We start from the raw sequence: 23,430 nt of genomic DNA, 5'->3' as shown, positions 1-23,430 counted from the left end.
AAAATCACTCTTTAAAAGCCTAAAATCTGTTAAATCAAAGCTGAAGTTTTAACTGGATTCTAGGTTGAAGGTTAAATGTGCACACATTGATAGAATCCCTGAATCTGCAGCCCCCCCCCCCCCCCCCCCAAAAGCGTTGGACTATTCTAAAGTGGCCTTCTATGAGCCCAGATCTGAATCCCATTGAACATATGTGGAAGGAGCTGAAACATGCCATTTGGAGAAGACACCCATCAAACCTGAGACAACTGGAGCTGTTTGCTCATGAGGAGTGGGCCAAAATACCTGTTGACAGCTGCAGAACGCTCATTGACAAATACAGAAATCATTTAATTGCAGTGATTGCCTCAAAAGGTTGTGCACCCCCCCCCCCCCCCCCCCCCCCCCCCCATCCCAATGAACCCACAAGAAACTCAGAAAACTAAAACATGCAACTGGAAAGCAAAGAAAAACAGTTCAATCCTTAAAATCTAAATGTTTTATGGTTTATATCTGCATGATGAAAACCAGAACATCACTGGTTCAGATCCAACCAGGCTCTTTCATTTCATTACTATGATTAATTAAAGGTATAAAAAGAAAAACGTCAAAACATCTCTAATAAACAGTCAAAGAACAAACCAAAGCATCAAAGAGTACGTAGAAACCAACTGAATAAAAACATCTCAGACCAAGTCCAGTGTTGACTCGATGATCCTCAGATGTTCAGTAGGAGAGCAGACCTCTGGAGTTTCTGTCCACTGATGGAAGCTGAAACAGAAACCAGACAGACACACAGCCAGGTTGTAACACTGAACAATGATGGAAAACAGTCATCAGGCAGGACTCAACATCTGCTTCCAGCTGTTCACACTGGAACACTGAATCTGATGATTAGTTGAAGTTTTCAGTCTGCATGTGTCATGGACATCAGCTTTACTGCAATTAAAGCTTTTATTAACATTATGTAGAACAAAGACTGTTCATAATCAAAGACATTTAGAAATATCAGACTTACAAAATCTGGAGGTGGAAATTCTTTTGAGCTGCGTTTCAGTTCCTTGTAGTATTTCTTCACCTCCTCAAGTTCTGCTGCAACATCTAAATAACAAAACACTCATTAGAAATGTGTCCACGTCTTTTACATGGATGGTTTATTTACAGGATTCTCAGAGTTCTACATCAATGACTCTGAAATGTTCCTGTTACCTGGAGTGAAGCTGTCATCTGTCTTCATTGAAATCTCAATGGATTTCTCCAAGGTCTGCAGTGTCTCCAGGATTCTAGTCTATTCAGAAAAATAAAATCTTTATCAGTCATCACAGAGAGTTCAAAATGAACTGAATCATAAATGAATGAACTGTTCAGACTAGAAAAAGGACCAGTGACTCCATGATGGAGATAAAATCTATGTCTGAGCTTCAGGAGCAGGACCACACCTCCATCACTCCCTTCCTGTCCTACGTCTGTACGTTCTACTCGTCCTTCACACCTGTTGGTTCTTGTTTCTGGTTCTCCACCCTCCCTGTACTTCTGCCTCCTTTTCCTGTCTTCTCCTTGTCCTAGGAGGTCCACTAGCTGCTGCTGATCTCTAAGCTTTCCTCCAACACCACATCAGCTCATCTCAGTCTTCACATAATGATCCTTTGAATCCACTAAAGAGTCCAGCTTCAGATCAGTGGTGTGGTCCTCACTAGTGAACTGCAGGTTTCTGGATGTCCCTGATTAATAACTACTGATAAAATTAATACACTTCTTTAGTAGTTTATGAATCTTTCACAATGACACATTTTCCACTGAAATACAGAAAAATCCTTCATGTGAACAGTGAATGTGTTTTCAGTCTCATCATATTTCATCTTATAAAACAGAACAAACCTTTAAATCCTTCATCTTCTTCAACATGGCAGCTTTAGCCTCCTCAAACATCGTGTCTTTTGAGTCTCGTAGATGTCGTTCAATAGTCATCCTCATGTTTGCCGGTGTGTCCTTTCCACTAAATGCTGCTGCTTCTACAACAAAATCAAAGTCAAAGTCAGCTTTATTGTCAATTCTTCAATATCTACATGACATTAAACAATAAATAATAGTCTAAAAGTGTTTATTTAATGTCTTCTGTTGCATGAGGAGAGAATAAAGAAATTTTGATTCTTGGCTGTGTGTCATCACTGCATTTCTTACTTTTGTAGCAGTCCAGCATGTTTTCCTTGATTGTGTCTGTCAGGCTGCTGTAGATTTTTTTCTTATGGTCCCGGATAATTTTGTTCAGTTTTGTCTTGATTATGTCTTCCTATGAGAGATAAAAAAAAATGTTTAAAAGTCCTCAATGAAATCATCCATCCATCCATCCATCCATCCATCCATCCATCCATCCATCCATCCATCCATCCATTCTCTATTCACCTCTTTATCCTCTCTAGGGTCATGGGGGGTGCTGGAGTCTATCCCAGCTGACTCAGTGAAGGCAGGGGACACCCTGGACAGGTCACCAGTCTGTCACAGGGCTACATATACAGACACACAATCACACTCACATTCACACCTACGGACAATTTAGAGTAACCAATTAACCTCAGCATGTTTTTGGACTGTGGGAGGAAGCCGGAGTACCCGGAGAAAACCCACGCATGCACAAGGAGAACAAATTCTACCTAAAAATCAGTTATCATGGAATCATGCATGTTAATATCTCATTGTAGTTATACATGTACATAGGCACTGAAGTAAAAAAAAAAAAAATCAGTTTAGTAACCAAACTGTCTTCTAAATGTTTCCACAATGAAATTAAATATTCTTCAACAAGTTCCCATAAATGGTAAATGGTCTGTATTTATATAGCACTTTACTATACCTGCAAGGTACCCAAAGCACTTTACATGATACGTCACATTCACACATTCACACATTCACACACTGTTTGCACACAAAAATGTGTGGTCCTTCTATATATATATATATATATATATATATATATGTGTGTGTGTGTGTGTGTCTGTGTGTATGTGTGTGTGTGTGTGTGTGTGTGTGTGTGTGTGTGTGTGTGTATGTGTGTGTGTATATATAAACCAAAAAACAATGCAGTTCTTATCTCACCTCCGTCTTGAGAAACATCAGCTGCAGTTCCAGGATTTGGTTCTCCTTCATTAGCCTCTTTGTGACCAGGGAAAATGACCTGATGGCGCCGTTGAATGATCCACTATTATCTTCATTTCTAAAAAATATTATCAAGTTAGAATGATAAGAAAACTATCAGTGACACATTTGTGTTTCAATAATAATAAATGCAGAATGTACTAATTCTAAATATCCTCCATTGTTGGAAAGTGATCCAACAACAGGTTTTATGTCCTCATTCAGTCACTTCTTACGGGAAGGTCTTCCTGAACTCCTCATCGATGCTGTCTGTCAGCCATGAAGCTAATGTAGCGTTCAGGTTGATTTGTTGTTCATTTTTCGTTTTGTGGACGCCATCTTTCTGAACTACAGAGTTCAATGTCCTGTGAAAAACACTGCCCGTCTTTGGCTGAGATGAAACAGGGAAAAAGTCACTGTAGATACTCGCTGATAAAAAGTCAAATTACTCTAAATTTAATATTCAAATACATACAGGATATAAGAAGGAGTTCATGGTTTTTTCACATGAACTTTTAGATCTTTCCACCCCCTCAGTAAGACGTGTTTTAAAAGCCTTGTGAGCATCTTCCACTGCTTTCTGGACTCGACCAAGTTGATGCTTTAGATTCTTTTCAAGTTCTTCACAAACATCTGCTTTCTTTTCAGCCTGAAATGAAACAAACAGTCCATTCATAGATAGATAGATAGATAGATAGACAGATAGATAGACAGATAGACAGATAGATAGATAGATAGATAGACAGACAGACAGACAGACAGACAGACAGACAGACAGACAGATGTTTTCACTAAATCTGATCGTTGACTGTTATCTCCTTATTTGCTGTGATTACTATTTTCTGTAAATACTAGAAACAGGACAATGAATGAGCTTTTATTCCTTGTTCTTACCCCTTTTTTAGACTTGGCCCCTTCCATCAATGAGAGGATCCCATAAGCTCCAGACACATAGTTTAATGTATCACGTTGATTGTCACTGAGAAGTTTCAAAAATTCCTGAAGTTTGGGTATTTCTGGAAAAATATAAAGTAGTTTTATAAAGACGTATTTCAATGAAATAAGCCAAAGAGTTATTCTTGACAGCTGTACCAAAACAGAATATGTATTTGGACTATACATTTTCTGCTGTCCAAGTGTTCATATATAGAGCTGTGAAAAAGTATTTGCCCCCCGACAGAAATCATTTATTTCTGCATATTTGTCAGACATAAATATTTTGGATAATCAAATTATTGGTAAAATAAGACAAAGATAACCTAAAAAACACAAAATTCAGTTGTAGGTGGTGATTTTATTTTTTGAAGGAAAACTGCTGTCCAACCTATCTTACTCTGTGTAAAAAAATAAAAAATAGTAATTGCTCTCTTAGCTACCAATCTACCAAATGATCAGATTATTTTTTCAGTTGGGTTCAGTTTCTCCATCCACGCTCACATATGATTCCTGCCAGGCTGGTTGAATTTAAACATCACTAAATAAAATGTGTCTTCATTGTGACACAACTAAAGGATCAGCACATGATGCCACATTCCAAAGACATTCAAGAACAGATGAGGAACAAAGTCATTGACATTCATCAGTCTGGAGGGTTCCAAAGCCACTGCTGAAGATCTGGGACTACAGAGAACCACAGTGAGAGACATTATCCACACATGGAGAAGCATGGAACAGTGGAGAACCTTCAGGAGTGGACCAACCACCAACATTTCTCCAAGAGAACATCAACATCTAATCCAGGAGGTCACAGTAGACCTCACTGGTCTCAGTTAAAGTCTGTTTGTCTACATGATTCCACAATAAGGAAGACTCTGGGAGGAAATTGAACCATGGGAGAAATGGAAGGATCAAACCACTACTGACCAAAAAGAACATAAAAGTTAATTTACAAAAAAATCTGGATGAACCGTAAGACTTTTGGAATAACATCCTGTGGACTGATGAGTCAAAGGTTGAACTTCTTAGAAGACAGGGATCACACATCTGGTGTAAAGCTAATACTGCATTCTACAGAAGAACATGATACCAGCAGTGAAACGTGGTGGTGGTAGTGTGATGGTTGGAGGACCTGGATGACTTGTCATGAATTCTGCTTTCTATCAGAAAATCTTCCAGGAGAACATCCATCATCAGTTCATGACCTAAAGCTCAACAGTAATGGGTTCTGCAGCAAGACAATGACCCAAAAACACAAACAAGTCCACCTCTGAGTGGCTAATAAAAAAATAAACAAACAAAGGTTCTGGAGTGAGAGAGCCAGCAGATGTGTTGGCTGTATAAAGGGCAAGTGTCTTGTGCTTTGGTTTTACATTGTGTTTCATCTTGTTGGGAAATCAAAATGTTGATGCAGTTTGGGAAGTACTGTCTGCGGATTTGCATGGTTAAAATGCCAATCACAGCTGTCCCAAACAAACTATCACAAAGATTTGACAGCAAAATGTTAATACCAGGGTTGAACCAACCAGTTGTTGGGTTTACAGGGACAATTATTTCTTCACAGAGGTAATAGAGGTTTTCAATAAGTCTTCAGTAAAACCACATCTAAAAACTGCATTTTGTGCTTTGTGGACTATGTCTGTCTAATATTCAATACATTTAAATATTAGTTTGATGATCTGGAACATTTAAGTGTGAGTAATATGCAAAAATAGAAGATTTCTGTAGGGGGCAAATACTTTTACACATCACTATGTGGAGACTTCACCTACCGGTGTCCTCTGGATCCAGATGTTTCTTTTTCAGGAACTCTTTGGAGCTCACTGTGAACACTTGGAAATCACTGACATGTTTCTGGTGAAAATGGGTTTAAAGATAAGTCATAAAATAAGATGAGAGAAATTCTACTGATCCCTAACTGGGGAACTTCAAATGTTGCAGCAGCTGAATGTAAAAGAAGCTCAGGAGGAAACCAAACTACAGAAGTATTCATGCAGGAGGACCTTAATTAAGGTTCCTTTATCAGTTAAAAGGTCATCAGTCAGAGCTGCAGTCTGTAACTACAACCATCAATCTGTGTAGATCAGTCTGTAAAACTCACCTTAACCTGGTTTAGACTGTCAAATTCTTCTTTCACTTCTTCCTTGACTTCTTCATTTCTTTCTACGATGTGATCACGAACATCATCTTTTGAACTATAAGAAAAGAAATAGTGACATCTCATCCAGAGTTTAGAGCACTGAAAGATGATTTTTATTTCATACAGCTCATTTCTCTGACATGTTTAAAGTGTAAATGATCTTTTGTTGAACGTGTACCAGTTGATAAAGATGATACGATTTACAATGGAATACTGATGCTTCACTTTACAGGTGTGTGAGGAACTTTCTTGGAACATTTATTATTATACCGAAAACTAATTCAGCTCTTTTAGTTTAGCTAATAATGCTGACTTGTTCATTTATAGAAGAATTTCACTGATTGAACTCCATTATTTGAACCTGATGCTGCAGACCTCTCACCATAAAATCTGAACTTTGATAACCATTCGACACCGTTGAATAACTCCATCCCATGTTACTTCCTGCCTGCACATCCTGCCTTCCCTCTTCAGACCTTGTTTACCTTCGATCCTCCACTGATGTACACCTGTCTCCTGCACCTGTTAAAGTTACCATCCCTGTCACACTTCACACTTCCTTTCTACTGCTTTCCCAGTCAGGCTGTCAGCTACATCTAGTTTCTGTCTCTGGCTTCTATCTAGAATATCGTGTCATGCTTGTGTGTAAACTGTCACGTGTTCCAACCGTGTATTCTCCAGAGTCATGTTTTCATCACGTTCTGTAGTGTTACACAATCGACCGTAGAGTCTTCTTCACTGTGTGCATTTCCTGCTGATCCTGGCCTCTTCAGTCTTTCTTAGCCTGGTGATACACATCACCCCTGTTGTTTTCATCCAGCATAGTATTGCTGGTCAGGGAGCTTTGCTAGGTCAGCATGAGCATGTATTCTATAGTTTGGTAGACTATAATCACGCACTATTAAATCAAGTTACACAGCTGACTAATAAAATGTCTAGTTTAAAACTGCAAACTGTTCAGCTCTCTGTTCATCCACACAGAACCTCAGCTTAGCCCAGCTCCTAGGTTCCAGTCAGGCCTTTTTAACCCAGGTATCCTTGGTATTCAATATGCAGACCCTCTCACATTCCACTGATTGAGCTCGTATTGCCTATTTAATCAGTCTATTAAAGGATCAGCAAGAGAGTGGGTAGCTATACTGTGGGAGGGTCAGGCTGATATGTGGCTGTTCTGTGGCCTTCACTAATGGAATAAAGAAGCTGTTTGACCATCTGGTTCGAGGAAAAGATGCCAGAAATCGACTCATCTCCACTCAGAGAGTCCATGGTGTGGCGTAGTATGCGGTGGAATTCTAGACCTTGGCAGTGGAGAGTGGCTGGAATGTCAAAGCATTTCAGGGCATGTTCTACAAAGGCCTCAATTAAAAAAATGACCAGAGACAAACTGTCAACCAAAGGCGACACCTCCAAATGTGACAGAACAGACCCTCCAGATGACCCCTCCTGTACCCCACTCTGCATACCCAGCCTCCATCATTATCCAACCAACCTATCCAGAATCAGAACCCATGAAACTCAGATGAGCCCAGCTGACTTCTCAAGAGAAAGACCATGGCAGAGGCACAAACACCTGCTCTACTGTGGGAGACTGGGACACTTCATTGCCACCTGCCCTACTGTTAAAAGGATTGGCTTACCCTTTACTACAGGAATATGGTGAGCCAAACATCTACAACTTCTCCCCAACATCTACAGCTTGCTGTCTCCCTCTGCTGGTGAACCCTGTCTGTACCTGTGTCCTACCTGACTGACTCTGGGGCAGAGGAGAACTTCATGGACAGCAGCCTAGAAAAACAAATGCACAACCCCTCTGCTCTGCCCTGACCCCAGCAGCTCCATCAGCCCTGTTCCACCAGAGACATTAAGCCTTACCCAAGTGCCTCTGGAATACCATGACCTGTCCCAGGATTTTAGAGAGGCTCATGTCCTCACATTGCCTCCACAGAGACCCTATGATTGTGAGTTTGACCTTCTCTGCCTGGTCGTTTATACAACCTGTCAAAAACTAAACAGTCTTCATACATTAGAGACTCCCTCACCAGCAAAATCATCCAACCATCCTCCTCTCCTGTGGAGGCTGACTTTTTCCTTGGTGGATAAGAAAGACGGATACGACAACAGATACGACGTTGCATTGACTTCAGAGGCCTACATAACATCACTGTAAAGAACAAATACCTCTTACCCCAATAAGATCCACTTTATTCATTAATCAGCTCAGCATTCACCCCTCTACATGTTGCCACCATCTTCACAAAACTGGGCCTCCATAACTTCTATTACCTCATCCTAATCTGTGAAGGTGAGGAGTGGAAGATAACTTTTAACACTCTGCTGGTCCGCTTTCAGTTACATCGTCATGCCCTTCAGTCTCACCAACGTTTCCACCATTTTCCAACCTAATCAACAACGTCCTCCGAGACATGATCATCCAGTTTCTTTTTGTATACCTTGACGACATCCTGATTTACTCTCTTAACCCTGAGAAACAGACATGTATGACCAGTCCTGGAACAGCTCCTGAAAACCGCCTGTTTGTGAAAGCTGAAGTATGTACAGTCCATGCTGCCACCATGTCTCACATGGGTTTTGTTTTCTCCAGAGATGATGCTTGGATGGACCCCAATAAATTCTCAGCTGTGCAGGACTGGCTGCAACCAGAAAACAGGAAACAGTTCCAGCACTTCTTACCATTCACCAACTTTTATGGGAGATGTATTCACAATTACAGCAAGGATGCCGCTCCTCTGACAAACCCTTCTATTGATCTTCTGAAGCCACCCACACCTTCTAGAACCTCAAGGTTCAATTTGTCTCTCCCCCAGTCCTATTCCAGACTGATCATAGCCAACAGTTCATCAAAGTAGATGCTTCTGACAGTGGAGTGGGGTCAGTCCTCTCTCAGTGCTCTCCAATGGACAATAAGCTCCATCCCTGTGCCTTTCTTTCCAGATGGTTATCTCCAGATAAACAGACCTATAGCATCTTAAACAGAGAGCTACTTGCCATCAAACTCACCTTGGAGGAATGGAGACACTGGTTGGAGTCAGACCAGACATTCATAGTATTCAGACCACCAGAGCATTGAGCACATCCAGACAGCCAAACAGCTCAACTCCTACCAGGCCCACTGGAGTCTGTTTTTGGACATTTTAAGTTCTCCCTGACCTATCAACCAGGTTTCCACAATGTGAAACTGGATGCCTTACCCAGGAAGTTCTCGGTGGAAGATTCCTACATGAGCACGAGTCTATTAGACCCTCCAGAAAAACCTTGACTAAAATCCTTCATTACGCGAATAAATATGCTTTGTTTTTATGCCATTTTATGCGGGAAAATTGCGGAAAGTTGCAAAGTATGCGAATAGTTGTGAAATATGCAAAAATATGCGCGATTCACCTGCCGTCTGGCCGCGGAGGGATGTGTCCTCTAATCAGACACTGGGTCTGCTGTGGGGTTACTGGACTGACAGCCTGTGCTCTGGGAGGGGGAGGAGCTCACAGCAGCACCTACTGCTGGTTGAGGACAGTAACTGCAGAATGATCTGAGTTTTCCTGTCAGTCTCCAAAACGGCAGAAAAAGTCGCTAGCTCTGTAGCTAGTCGCTTTTGACAAAAAAAAGTCGCTGGGACGCTTTGAAAAGTCACTAGATTTAGTGAGAAAGTCGCTAAGTTGGGAACACTGCTGCCGCGGTCCGCATCAGCTCGTGCTTCTAGTGTGTGTGAATGAACTGATGACGTCAGGCCGGGCGTCACATAAAAACTCACAACTCCATTTATATCGGTTATAGTTTTCTCATTTTATGCGGAAATTGTGAATCAAGCGGGACCCGCATATTTCTTTTTTTTTTCGTGGAAATGTTTTTTCAGGCGATTTCAATAGCAACGCAAAAAACAAACATTCCAATATGGTAACTTACATAGAATGCCTGAAAAGGGAGTAGGAGGAAGAAAACTTATTAAATCCTACCCCCAAGCTCATCTACGGAAACACTATGAGCTGTGACTCATCATAACAACGTTATGTTACAATGACAATTACAATATAATATACAAAAAACAATAAACAATTAGACAAATACCAGCAATGGTGATGGACTAATAGCAGAAATGGACAGATACTAGAATGGACAAAATACTGGAAACTGACAAAATACCAGCGATGATAATGGACAAACACCACAATAGGGACAATAAGGACACATTGATCAGTAACTGTAAATGACAAGGTGAATTACAGCATGCAGTGCGTATAATTAGACCAGATCTGATGTTTATAATACAGTTTGAATCTGTTAATATTTTGGCATTGCTTGTGTTGTAAGTCCAGACTGTTCCAGAGTTTCACCCCACACACAGACACACAAAAACTTTTACGAGTAGTTCGAACTTTAGGTAATCTAAAATTAGCATAACCTCTGAAGTCATATGTTTGCTCTCGAATTATAAAGAAGCGCTGAAGATTGGTTGGTAATAATTTATTGAAAGCTTTAAAAAGAATGATTGATGTGTTGTATTTTATAAGATCATTGAATTTAAACAACTTTGATTGAGTAAACAAATTATGTGTGTGTTCTAAAAAGCCTGCCTTGTGAATGAGCCGCACAGCTCGTTTTTGTAACAGTATTAGAGGATTAATTGTGCTCTGGTAGGTGTTTCCCCACACTTCAACACAGTATGTCAAGTAAGGGAGGATTAAAGAGCAGTAAAGTGTGCGAAGTGCAATCACATCCAGGTAAGGTTTTGCTTTGTTTATAATTGAGAGACTTTTGGAAATGTTGGTTTTAATGTGTTTGATGTGTGGTTTCCATGACAACTTGTTGTCAATTACAACGCCCAAAAATTTAATTTCCCGAACAAATTCAATGGGTGCACTATCGACAGAAGGTTGCATTTCTGAGTTCATTTGTAGAGTCCCAAACATCATTGCCTTGGTTTTCTCAATATTTAAAGATAACTTATTTATATCCATCCATTTCTTTATCACTTTGAGTTCTTTATTTACTACAGTAATTAATTCATTATAATTATCATTACTATAGAAAATGTTTGTATCATCGGCAAAAAGGATAAGTTTCAAGGTCTGAGATACATTAAAGATATCATTTATGTAAATGTTGAACAATTTAGGTCCCAAGACAGACCCCTGGGGCACACCACAAGCAATCCCAAGCACATCTGATCTAGACTGTCCCATTTGGACAAACTGTACTCTTCCAGTCAGGTAACTTTTAATCCACTCTCCCGCCACACCTCTAATTCCATATTTATATAATTTACCGAGTAATATAGTGTGATTAATGGTGTCAAATGCTTTTTTTAGATCGATAAAAATGCCAATTGCATGCAGTTTCTGGTCGAGTGCAGATGTGATTCCTTCCATTGCTTCAATTATTGCCATTGATGTTGTCCTTTTAGTTCTGAATCCATACTGCCCTTCATTTATTATTTGATGTTTTCCAAGAAATGTTTCTAAGCGAGAATTAAAAAGTTTTTCCAGGATTTTTGAAAACTGTGGCAACAGTGAAATTGGTCTGTAATTTGTAAAATGGTGTTTATTTCCCTGTTTGTATAGCGGAATTACTTTTGCAGTTTTCATTTTTTCTGGAAAACAACCAGTTTGAAATGATAAGTTAAAGATGTAGGTCAAGGGTTTGACAATGTTCAAAATAACCTGTTTTATTAATGTCATACTAATGTTGTGAGAATCAACAGATGAGTTACTTTTACACTTTTGAACAGTTTTCATAACTTCTTGCTCATTCGTAGCAGACAGAAAAAAGGACATGGAATTATGTGTAATATATGCACAACAGTCATCACTTCCTTGGTAGGGAATTTGTGCTGCCAATTCAGGGCCAACATTTACAAAGAATTGATTGAATTTATTTACAACATTCCTCATATTATAATTTTCACCATTTTCATTGATAAAATACTCAGGATAAGATGACTTAAATGATCCTTGTTTAATTAAACTGTTGAGTGTATCCCAGGTCCCTTTCATATTGTTTTTGTTTTCATACAGTTTATTTCTATAATACAGTTGTTTACTACTTCTTATGATGTCAGTTAATTTATTTTTGTACTGTTTATACTGTTGCTCAGCTTCATTAGTTTTCAGTTGAATAAAATTTCTATAAAGTTTATTCTTTTTCTTACATGCCTTAATTATACCGTTTGTGAGCCAAGAACTTTTCAACTGATTTTTTTTCACGGAATAACTGATCAGTGGGCAGTGTTTATCATACAAGGAGGTAAATAAATCCAGAAATGTATTATATGCACTGTCCACATTTGGTTCACTGAGGACTGTGGTCCAATCCTGACATGCAAGACTATAATTCAAGGAGTGTATAGATTCTTCAGTTATAAGTCTTTTGAAGAAAGTTGTATCATGGATTTCTGTTCTTTTTAAATGGTAGTTATATACAATGAACACAGGTAGATGGTCAGTGATATCACAGGCCACTAGTGATTTTGTTTTCTATAATGTTAGGAAAGATGTTGTCAATAATTGTCGCACTGTGTGAGGTTATTCTACTCGGTTTAGTTATAGTTGGATAAAGGCTTAAAGTGTACATAGTATCAGTGAAATCATCAATAATTTTTAGTTTTGAGGGATTCAACAAATCAATGTTAAAATCCCCACAGACAAACAATGGTTTAGGGCTGACAGTGGAAAACAATTTATCTATGTAGTCATTAAATGTAACTATACATGATCCAGGCATCCGGTATATACAACTGATAATTATATTTTTCCTTTTATCATGAAGTATTTCCACTGTTAGACATTCCATTATACCATCTATAGCGAGTGTCATGCTTGGTACAACTTTAAATTTAATAGATTTATGAATGAGCATGGCAACCCCCCCTCCAGCTTTATTTACTCTATCCATGTGTGTTAATTCATATCCATCAAGACTAAAAAGTGCACCTTTTTCACTATTAACCCAGGTTTCAGTTAGAGCAATAACTTTAAAAGGTTCAGAAAAGGTTTCTAGGTACTGTTTGATCGGCTCAAAGTTTGCGTACAAACTTCTGGAATTGAAGTGTATGATTGACAGTTTGGTATCTGGTTTTATGTGGTTCTCAAATTGTTCATGTGTAAAATAATTGCAGGTATTGGTAACAGAAACAAGGAAATTACTGTCCGGGTCTCTTTCTGCATCATACACACGTGGACAAAATTGTTGGTACCCCTCAGTTAAAGAAGGAAAAACCCACAATTCTCACTGAAATCACTTGAAACTCACAAAAGTAACAATAAATAAAAATTTATTGAAAATTAAATAATCAAAAACAGCCATCACTTTTGAATTGTTGATTAACATAATTATTTAAAAAAACAAACTAATGAAACAGGCCTGGACAAAAATGATGGTACCTCTATAAAAGATTGAAAACTATTTGACCAGAGTGACATGATTAACTCAGGTGTGTCATTTAATTGACATCACAGGTGTTTCCAAACTCATAATCAGTCAGTCTGCCTATTTAAAGGGAGACAAGTAGTCACCCTGCTGTTTGGTGAAAAGGTGTGTACCACACTGAACATGGACAACAGAAAGCGAAGGAGAGAATTGTCCCAGGACATCCGAAAAAAAATGATAGACAAACATCTTAAAGGTAAAGGCTATAAGACCATCTCTAAACAGCTTGAAGTTCCTGTGACAACAGTGGCTCATATTATTCAGAAGTTCAAGACCCACGGGACAGTAGCCAACCTCCCTGGACGTGGCCGCAAGAGGAAAATTGATGACAAATTGAAGAGACGGATCGTTGGAATTGTATCCAAAGAGCCCAGAGCAACCTCCAAAGAAATTAAAGGTGAACTCCAAGGCCAAGGTACATCAGTGTCAGATCGCACCGTTCGTCGTTGTTTGAGCCAAAGTGGACTTCATGGGAGACGACCAAGGAGGACGCCACTGCTGAAAAAAACTCATAAAAAAGCCAGACTGGAATTTGCAAAAATGCATGTTGACAAGCCACAAAGCTTCTGGGAGAATGTCCTTTGGACAGATGAGACCAAACTGGAGCTTTTTGGTAAGGCACATCAACTCTATGTTCATAGACTCAAAAACCAAGCATACGAAGAAAAGAACACTGTCCCTACGGTGAAACATGGAGGAGGCTCAGTAATGTTTTGGGGCTGCTTTGCTGCATCTGGCACAGGGTGTCTTGAAAGTGTGCAAGGTACGATGAAATCTGAAGACTATCAAGGCATTCTGGAGAGAAATGTGCTGCCTAGTGTCAGAAAGCTTGGTCTCAGTCGCAGGTCATGGGTCTTCCAACAGGACAACGATCCAAAACACACAGCCAAAAACACCCAAGAATGGCTGAGAGAAAAGCGTTGGACTATTCTAAAGTGGCCTTCTATGAGCCCAGATCTGAATCCCATTGAACATATGTGGAAGGAGCTGAAACATGCCATTTGGAGAAGACACCCATCAAACCTGAGACAACTGGAGCTGTTTGCTCATGAGGAGTGGGCCAAAATACCTGTTGACAGCTGCAGAACGCTCATTGACAAATACAGAAATCGTTTAATTGCAGTGATTGCCTCAAAAGGTTGTGCAACAAAATATTAAGTTATGGGTACCATCATTTTTGTCCAGGCCTGTTTCATTAGTTTGTTTTTTTTAAATAATTATGTTAATCAACAATTCAAAAGTGATGGCTGATTTTGATTATTTAATTTTCAATAAATTTTTATTTACTGTTACTTTTGTGAGTTTCAAGTGATTTCAGTGAGAATTGTGGGTTTTTCCTTCTTTAACTGAGGGGTACCAACAATTTTGTCCACGTGTGTATATAGCGTTTTCATGATATTCGTCGGTATCCAATTCTATTTGTTCATCAACGTTAATAGTGTGCACCATGTCCATGTCCCTTATAGGCCGTACTATAGCAGTAGTGTTGAGTATTTTGGATAGTTGAGTTCAGTTACCTCAATATTTGTCCAGGTCCTCGATGTTTTTGACCACCAAAACTTTGGCATCCTCTGGCGTCCCGTTCAGTTTGATGAAGATTTTGCAGTTGTTAACCATGTATGCTGAATCTTGCCTTGTTTCTTTAGTTGTCGAGCTTTCCGTGCAATGTCCGAATTCCGTCGTGTCAACTGTTCATTGATGAAGACGTCTGTTCCTTTCAATTTGCGTCCTTGTTTGAGAAGAGCTGTTTTTTTTTTTTGATTTGTAAATCTCATTATTATGGTGGGCGGTCTCCCGGTCCTCGTGGGCAGGGGATGACAAGCCTCAATGTGCTCCAGGTCCAGCTCTATCCCCTTACTTTGGAAAAGTGTGAGATTCTTGTGGGAATTATGCGCTGTTTTGTGGGGATTATGCGGCCTTTTGGGAAATAATTGACCCCCGCATAATCAGCGGCATTTTGGTGATTAATGCGGGAATTCATGCGATCACATAATCGCGTTTTTCTGGAGGGTCTAGTCTATACTGCCCAAGACCAGCTTTGTCTCAGCTCTAACCTAGGAGATGGAGTATTAGGTTCACCAAGCCCAGTCCTTCCAACCACCCCCAGGTAGCAGACCCCCTCTGTTACCAGTAACCTTTGCTTGTGTCTGATTCTTCCTGTTCTCAGGTCCTTCAGTGTACCATTAGAAGATGCAGCTTAGTTATGTAGGAACTTCACCTTTTGGGGACAAGGCTGTCCTGAGGTAAAGTCCACAATTCAAACCCAGTTAAACCACATTCTATTCTTACTGCGAACGACATTACTTTTTTTTTTTACATTTTCTTCAACTACTATACTTCTTACCTTCATCTATAAAATCATTAGTTTGATTTCCTAAAAGCTCCAAAAAGGAATCACGAAGGAAAGAGATGCAGAAATCTGGTTTTCTCACACAATGTTGCCTATTAAAGATGATTAAATGGAGGACATTCACAGATGTGGTGGTCATCTCATGAATGTTTAGTATCATAATTTACTCACTCATCATCTGAATCTCCAATAAAATCTGACATGGTGCAGATGAAGTGAATGCGCTGACACTGTCCATTTCCCATGAGGCTGCAGGTGTTCTCCAGGATCTCCCAGGGTTCTTTATCTGATGTTGCTCGTTTAATTTCAGCCACAATCCACACAGTAGAACAATCTCTAACAATCTGAAAGGATGTAACAGTCTGTTAGTCATCAATACTAAACCATCAGTACTAAAACATGATGTTTGCTTCCATAAAACAGTAATGTTCAATCAACAGCAGTACATGAGGATTAATTACCCCTTTCCACATTTCATCTCTGCTCTTGTTCCGGTCTCCACTTCCAGGAAGGTCCACCAGTGTGACGTGTTGGAGAAGATCATTATGTGGCACCTTGATGGTCACACACTTCACCAGTGGCCAATAACACCTCTTTATTTCAATACTTTGTTCATGTTCTGAGGAAGTTCTTGTGTATCTGATTAATTTTGCAGAAAGATCTTCAGCCTGAAATATGTAATAAAAGAATAACAAGTTAAAGCAATCACATGTAGAATAAATGCTGAAAATACAGATAGAAGTGACATCAGCAACCAGAGGAGAATTAAACAGTAACACTACAAGTTAAGTTGAAATTATATATAATCATATATATGTGCACAAACTGGACATTTTAAACCCAAAATGTAGACAAGAGTTTAATTTATAATATTCCATTGAGTTAAACAGTAAGATGTGACCAACTGGTTCAAAAGCAGCAATTTAATAAACAATAGCAGCAGATTTCATCAGTCTGTGTTCACACCAATACCATGTGTTTAAAACAAGTATTTTTAATCATGTTGCTGCTGTTTTCTAAAAGGTTTTCCTTTGAAGGGTTAATTTGATCTGGATCTGTAGACCTGAATACAGCTGCTTCATATCCAGTTAAAATCTGTAAATAAATGTAAAAAGTAGTTGGTAGTATTTTTTATGCTGCTTTTGTTAAACATTTGTTGAATTACTGTTGACCTAAACAAAACTCTGTATAAAACTATAAACCTCAATAACTGCAGATCTCACTTCATCACACTGATGGTTAAAATGTTTTCAATGTAACTACAGAAGTTTTGTCATCTTACTGATTTAAACGTCAGAGTCTTCTTCTTGGATTGGAGAAATTCTGGAATTTCTCCGAAGTATTTGGGGTCTACAGGGTTTTCAGGGAATTTGTCTTTCCACTCTTTTCCATACAGTGCAGACAGCTTTTCATCGTCATCCTTTTTCTGTTCCTGATCTGTATTATCTCCATGAAACTGCTTCACTGACCAAACCTCATCTTCCCACTCCTAAAAACAAACAAAATGACATCTTAGTTTTACTAAATGGTCTGTAGTGGAACCAGTAACTGTTGCAGACACATTAGAACTCCTCAGATAGTTTCAAGGAAACATAAACTCATCCATCGATCATTTTACCTCTGGTGTAATGAACTCAATGTCTGCTTCATATTTTGGGTTGTTAGGGTTTGACTCCACTTTAATCATGACAGAGGTACAGGCACCATCGTCTCCAGTAGGCAACAGCTTCTTCTCTCCAATGATGGCATTGATCAAAGAGCTCTTTCCAGCCCCAGTTCTACCAAAAACACCGATCACTTCCCTCTTGTCTGTCTCCAAACCGTCGATTTTCTTCCTGTTAGGAGTTGAAATATGGGTTAACTGAGTCATTTGAAAAATATACTGAAACTGGAAAAACCTGTGTCAACATCAAGAGGACATCTGTTACCAGAAGTTTAATTCATAAGTGAGGATATTCAATAGCTTATCTTTGAATTAACAATACCAATAGACTACATCTACAGTGCCTATCATAAGTATTCATCCCCTTTGATGTTTTATCCTTTTATTGCTTTCATAAATCAATCATGGTCAATAAAATTTTGCTCTTTTAACAAAAAAACTCTTTAATGTCAAAGTGAAAACAGATTTCTATAAAGTAATGTTAATGAAAGAAAATTATATCAATGAAAATAATTGTTTGCATAATTACCCCCCCCCCCCCCCCCTTCAAGTCAGTATTTAGTAGATCACCTTTGGCTGCAATCACAGCAGTGAGTCTGTGTGGATCGGTCTCAATCAGTCTGCACATCTGCCCACTGCAATTTTGCTCCATTCTTCTTTGCAAAACTGCTCAAGCTCTGTCAGGTTCTGCGGGTATCGGGCATGAACAGCCCTTTTCAAGTCCAGCCACAAATTCTCCATAGGATTGAGGTCTGGGCTTTGACTCGGCCACTCCAGAACATTTACCTGGTTCTTTTTTAACCATTCCTGTGTAGCTTTTGCAGTATGTTTTGGATCATTGTCTTGCTGGAAAATAAATCTTCTCCCAAGACGTAGTTCTCTTGCAGACTGAAAAAGATTGTCCCCCAGGATTTCAGTGTATTTTGCAGCATTCATTCTGCCCTCTATCTTTACAAGCCTTCCAGGTCCAGTTGCTGACAAACATCCCCACAGCATGATGCTGCCACCACCATGCTTCACAGTGGGGATGGTGTGTTTTTGGTGATGTGCAGTGTTTGGTTTCTGCCAAACATGACGTTTTGTCTGATGGGCAAAAAGCTCAATTTTGGTCTCATCAGACCAAAGAATCTTCTTCCACTTGACCATGGAGTCTTCCATGTGCTTTTTGTCAAACTCTAGTCCAGATCTAATCTGACTTTTCTTCAACAGTGGCTTTCTCATTGCCACTCTCCCATAAAGCTTTGACCGGTGAAGAACCCGGGCAGCAGTTGCTACATGCACAGTCTCTCCCATCTCAGCAGCTGAAGCTTGTAACTCCTTCAGAGTAGTTGTAGGGTCTTGGTGGCTTCTCTCACTAGTCTCCTACTTGTAGGTCACTCAGTTTACGAGGGCGGCCTGATCTAGGCAGATTCACAAGTGCCATATTCCTTCCATTTCTTGATAATTGATTTCACTGAACTCCGGGGGATGTTCAGTGCCTTGGAAATGTTTTTGTAACCATCCCCTGAATTGTACTTCTCAATAACCCTTTCCCTGAGTTGCTTAGAGTGTTCTTCTGTCTTCATGGTGTAATGGTAGCCAGGAATACTGATCAACCACTCTCTGGACCCTTCAGACAGCTGTTTTACAACTCAATCACTTGAAACACACCCACACCACTCAGGTGATCTTCATTTCACTAATTGTGAGACTATTGGCAACAATTTGATGGACCTCTATTGAATTAGACCATTAAATTAAAAAGGAGGTGAATAATTATGCAAACAATTATTTTCATTTATATAATTTTCTTTCATTGACATTACTTTATAGAAATCTGTTTTCACTTTGACATTAAAGACTTTTTTCCAATAAATTTTTGTGTTAAAAAAGCTACATTTTATTGACCATGATTGATTTATGAAAGCAATAAAAGGGTAAAACATCAAAGGGGCTGAATACTTATGATAGACACTGTAAATGTTGTATCCATGCTGCCATCCTGTCCTGTGGACTGATGCTGTGGAGTCACTTCCATCCATTCATTTTCTTCCACTTATCTGGGGTTGGGTCATGGAGGCAGCAGGTCATTCCAGATGTTCCTCCTCTCAGCAACACTTTCCAGTTCTTCCTGGAGGATCCCGAAGTGTTCCCACCTCAGGCGATAAACATAATCCCTCCAGTGAGTTCTGGGTCTACCCTGGGGTCTATGCCCAGGCAGACATGTTTGGAAAACTTCCAAAGGAAGCCTCTCTGGAGGCATCCCAACCAGATGTCCAAACCACCTCAACTGGCTCCTTTAAACATGAAGGAGCAGCAGCTCTACTGAAGTTCCCAATCACTCACCAACAAGGTTCTCCATCATAGCTCAAGTGAGCATTGAAGTCCTTCAGGAGAATTTTGCAGTCCCCAGGTGGAAACCCTTCCAGGACCACCCAGAGACTCCAAGAAGGCCAAAGACTCCAAAGTGCTATTTACTGAATAAGCACAAACAACAACTTTCCCTCCTCAACACAAAGTCACAGAGAGTCAACCCTCTGGTTCTCCAGATAGAACTCCAACAATACCACATTCAGCCAGGGGATTGTGAGTATCACACACCTGTCCAGTACCTCTTACCCTGGGTAACTCTGGAAGAGGAGAGTCCAACCCCGCTTAAGAACCCTTGCTGTGCATGGAGGTGAGCCCAGCCATATCTAGTAAGTAATGCTTCATGTCCCACACCAGCTCAGGTTCCTTCCCCACCAGTGAGGTGATGTTCTGCAGACCTACAACTAGTCTACACCACCAGACACCCACTCCTGCCTACTGCCCGGTGGGCATAGCACCCGAACCCCGATTTTGGTCCTGTAGGTGGTGAGCCTGCTGGGAGGTGGCCCCATGGTACTTTTTCTGGGTTTTCATTGTTGAAATGACATGTCTCCATGGGACCCCAAGGCTCAGCCACTGAGAGCTGTCTGTTGAGGTGTTGGTTCAGTCAGGGAGGAATTGAGGTTCGTTTCACTGTGGTCGAATTGAAAGAAGTTCAGTACGAGTCCCACTGAGCACTTCCCATTCATTTCAATGGGAATGTTTTTTTGCAGTTTGTTTCCAAATTTTGTAAAAAAAAAAAAAAAAATGTATGATGAACCGCTACTAAAAGTCACAGCACATCATTCCTGATGCAGATACACACGTGGACAAAATTGTTGGTACCCCTCAGTTAAAGAAGGAAAAACCCACAATTCTCACTGAAATCACTTGAAACTCACAAAAGTAACAATAAATAAAAATTTATTGAAAATTAAATAATCAAAAACAGCCATTACTTTTGAATTGTTGATTAACATAATTATTTAAAAAAACAAACTAATGAAACAGGCCTGGACAAAAATGATGGTACCTCTATAAAAGATTGAAAACTATTTGACCAGAGTGACATGATTAACTCAGGTGTGTCATTTAATTGACATCACAGGTGTTTCCAAACTCATAATCAGTCAGTCTGCCTATTTAAAGGGAGACAAGTAGTCACCCTGCTGTTTGGTGAAAAGGTGTGTACCACACTGAACATGGACAACAGAAAGCGAAGGAGAGAATTGTCCCAGGACATCCGAAAAAAAATGATAGACAAACATCTTAAAGGTAAAGGCTATAAGACCATCTCTAAACAGCTTGAAGTTCCTGTGACAACAGTGGCTCATATTATTCAGAAGTTCAAGACCCACGGGACAGTAGCCAACCTCCCTGGACGTGGCCGCAAGAGGAAAATTGATGACAAATTGAAGAGACGGATCGTTGGAATTGTATCCAAAGAGCCCAGAGCAACCTCCAAAGAAATTAAAGGTGAACTCCAAGGCCAAGGTACATCAGTGTCAGATCGCACCATTCGTCATTGTTTGAGCCAAAGTGGACTTCATGGGAGACGACCAAGGAGGACACCACTGCTGAAAAAAACTCATAAAAAAGCCAGACTGGAATTTGCAAAAATGCATGTTGACAAGCCACAAAGCTTCTGGGAGAATGTCCTTTGGACAGATGAGACCAAACTGGAGCTTTTTGGTAAGGCACATCAACTCTATGTTCATAGACTCAAAAACCAAGCATACGAAGAAAAGAACACTGTCCCTACGGTGAAACATGGAGGAGGCTCAGTAATGTTTTGGGGCTGCTTTGCTGCATCTGGCACAGGGTGTCTTGAAAGTGTGCAAGGTACGATGAAATCTGAAGACTATCAAGGCATTCTGGAGAGAAATGTGCTGCCTAGTGTCAGAAAGCTTGGTCTCAGTCGCAGGTCATGGGTCTTCCAACAGGACAACGATCCAAAACACACAGCCAAAAACACCCAAGAATGGCTGAGAGAAAAGCGTTGGACTATTCTAAAGTGGCCTTCTATGAGCCCAGATCTGAATCCCATTGAACATATGTGGAAGGAGCTGAAACATGCCATTTGGAGAAGACACCCATCAAACCTGAGACAACTGGAGCTGTTTGCTCATGAGGAGTGGGCCAAAATACCTGTTGACAGCTGCAGAACGCTCATTGACAAATACAGAAATCGTTTAATTGCAGTGATTGCCTCAAAAGGTTGTGCAACAAAATATTAAGTTATGGGTACCATCATTTTTGTCCAGCCCTATTTCATTAGTTTGTTTTTTTTAAATAATTATGTTAATCAACAATTCAAAAGTGATGGCTGATTTTGATGATTTAATTTTCAATAAATTTTTATTTATTGTTACTTTTGTGAGTTTCAAGTGATTTCAGTGAGAATTGTGGGTTTTTCCTTCTTTAACTGAGGGGTACCAACAATTTTGTCCACGTGTGTACATGTTTTCATTCAGAAGTTCAAATCTAATTTTAAAGCTGTGAGACATGTTGGGTGCCAAAAATTGTGACGGAAGAATCAAAAATAAGAATAAACCTGAAGAATGGTGATAAGGGAACTTCAGTTCTTTAATACACACTACAGTCATGATCTTTTATGCTATATTTTATATGATCTTTTATACAACTATATGAAGCTCTTTTGCATGAACTGTTGTAAAGAAACCAAAGACAAACTCTGTTCTCTCTGTGGATCTAGTACCTGGTCAGCAGGTAAACTTCAAACTCACCTCAGGAACTCATTCAGCTTTGTGTTGCCTTGGTAAGGAAGTTTCTTAAGGACAGATCTCATTATACCTTTGACATCAGACAGTATGATTTCTTCTGTTGGTGTAAAAATAAAGAACTGTTTATCAAGAAGCAGGAACCAGTTTATCCAATAATGAACAATATGACGTATTTCGTAAAGGACACTGGTGAAAATGAGAAAGTGTTTTTCATGGAAAAGTTGGGAACAGACATTTGGTGCTCAAGAAAATTGAAGAAAAATTTAACACAAGTCAAGAAATATAATTACCTCTGTCTGGTGGTGCTTCATTGTGACGTCGTTTTCTGGGTGATTGTCCTTCACTGGAATCACCCTGAAGATCCAACTTTCTCTTTCCTTATTGGATTTTTAATAAGAACAAAGAGTCAGCTTTATGTTCATGTTAAGTTATTTTAAATATGATGTAATCAATAATATTCTGCATATCTCACCTTTAGAACTTGTTGATGCCGATAACTACACATGGACATAATACAGTACATATATGAGACAGGATTAAAGACATTTTACCAAAAAAAGCTATTCATATACACTTTGTCCTTTACAAGGCTCAGTAAAACATGTCCAGTCATCACATGTCTGTAAAATTCCGTTTCTTCCTTACCTGAAATGAAACATCTGCTTCTTCAGGCTCCTGTTTACACTGCAGATAAGATTTAGTCCAAGTACAAAGTTAAGTT

At 39.5% G+C, this 23,430-nt stretch overlaps 1 protein-coding gene across 1 annotated transcript; it reads right to left on the bottom strand.

Moving 5' to 3' along the window:
• Positions 1-389: 389 nt before the first annotated feature.
• Positions 390-23,402, bottom strand: LOC110945574 (nuclear GTPase SLIP-GC-like; the record flags this gene model as incomplete). The annotated part of the gene is made up of 19 exons (XM_051958193.1): positions 390-750; positions 998-1,080; positions 1,189-1,267; positions 1,858-1,991; positions 2,161-2,269; positions 3,073-3,190; positions 3,348-3,502; positions 3,587-3,760; positions 4,006-4,127; positions 5,820-5,901; positions 6,149-6,242; positions 16,146-16,318; positions 16,436-16,642; positions 17,257-17,463; positions 17,593-17,809; positions 22,713-22,806; positions 23,000-23,086; positions 23,182-23,206; positions 23,355-23,402. Coding segments are annotated over 19 exons (2,253 nt in total), but the record flags the coding sequence as incomplete, so codon positions are not given.
• Positions 23,403-23,430: the final 28 nt, after the last annotated feature.

This window comes from Acanthochromis polyacanthus, chromosome 13 (assembly GCF_021347895.1).
Source record: "Acanthochromis polyacanthus isolate Apoly-LR-REF ecotype Palm Island chromosome 13, KAUST_Apoly_ChrSc, whole genome shotgun sequence".
NCBI lineage: Eukaryota > Metazoa > Chordata > Actinopteri > Pomacentridae > Acanthochromis > Acanthochromis polyacanthus.
This window is presented reverse-complemented; position numbering and strand designations above follow the sequence as displayed.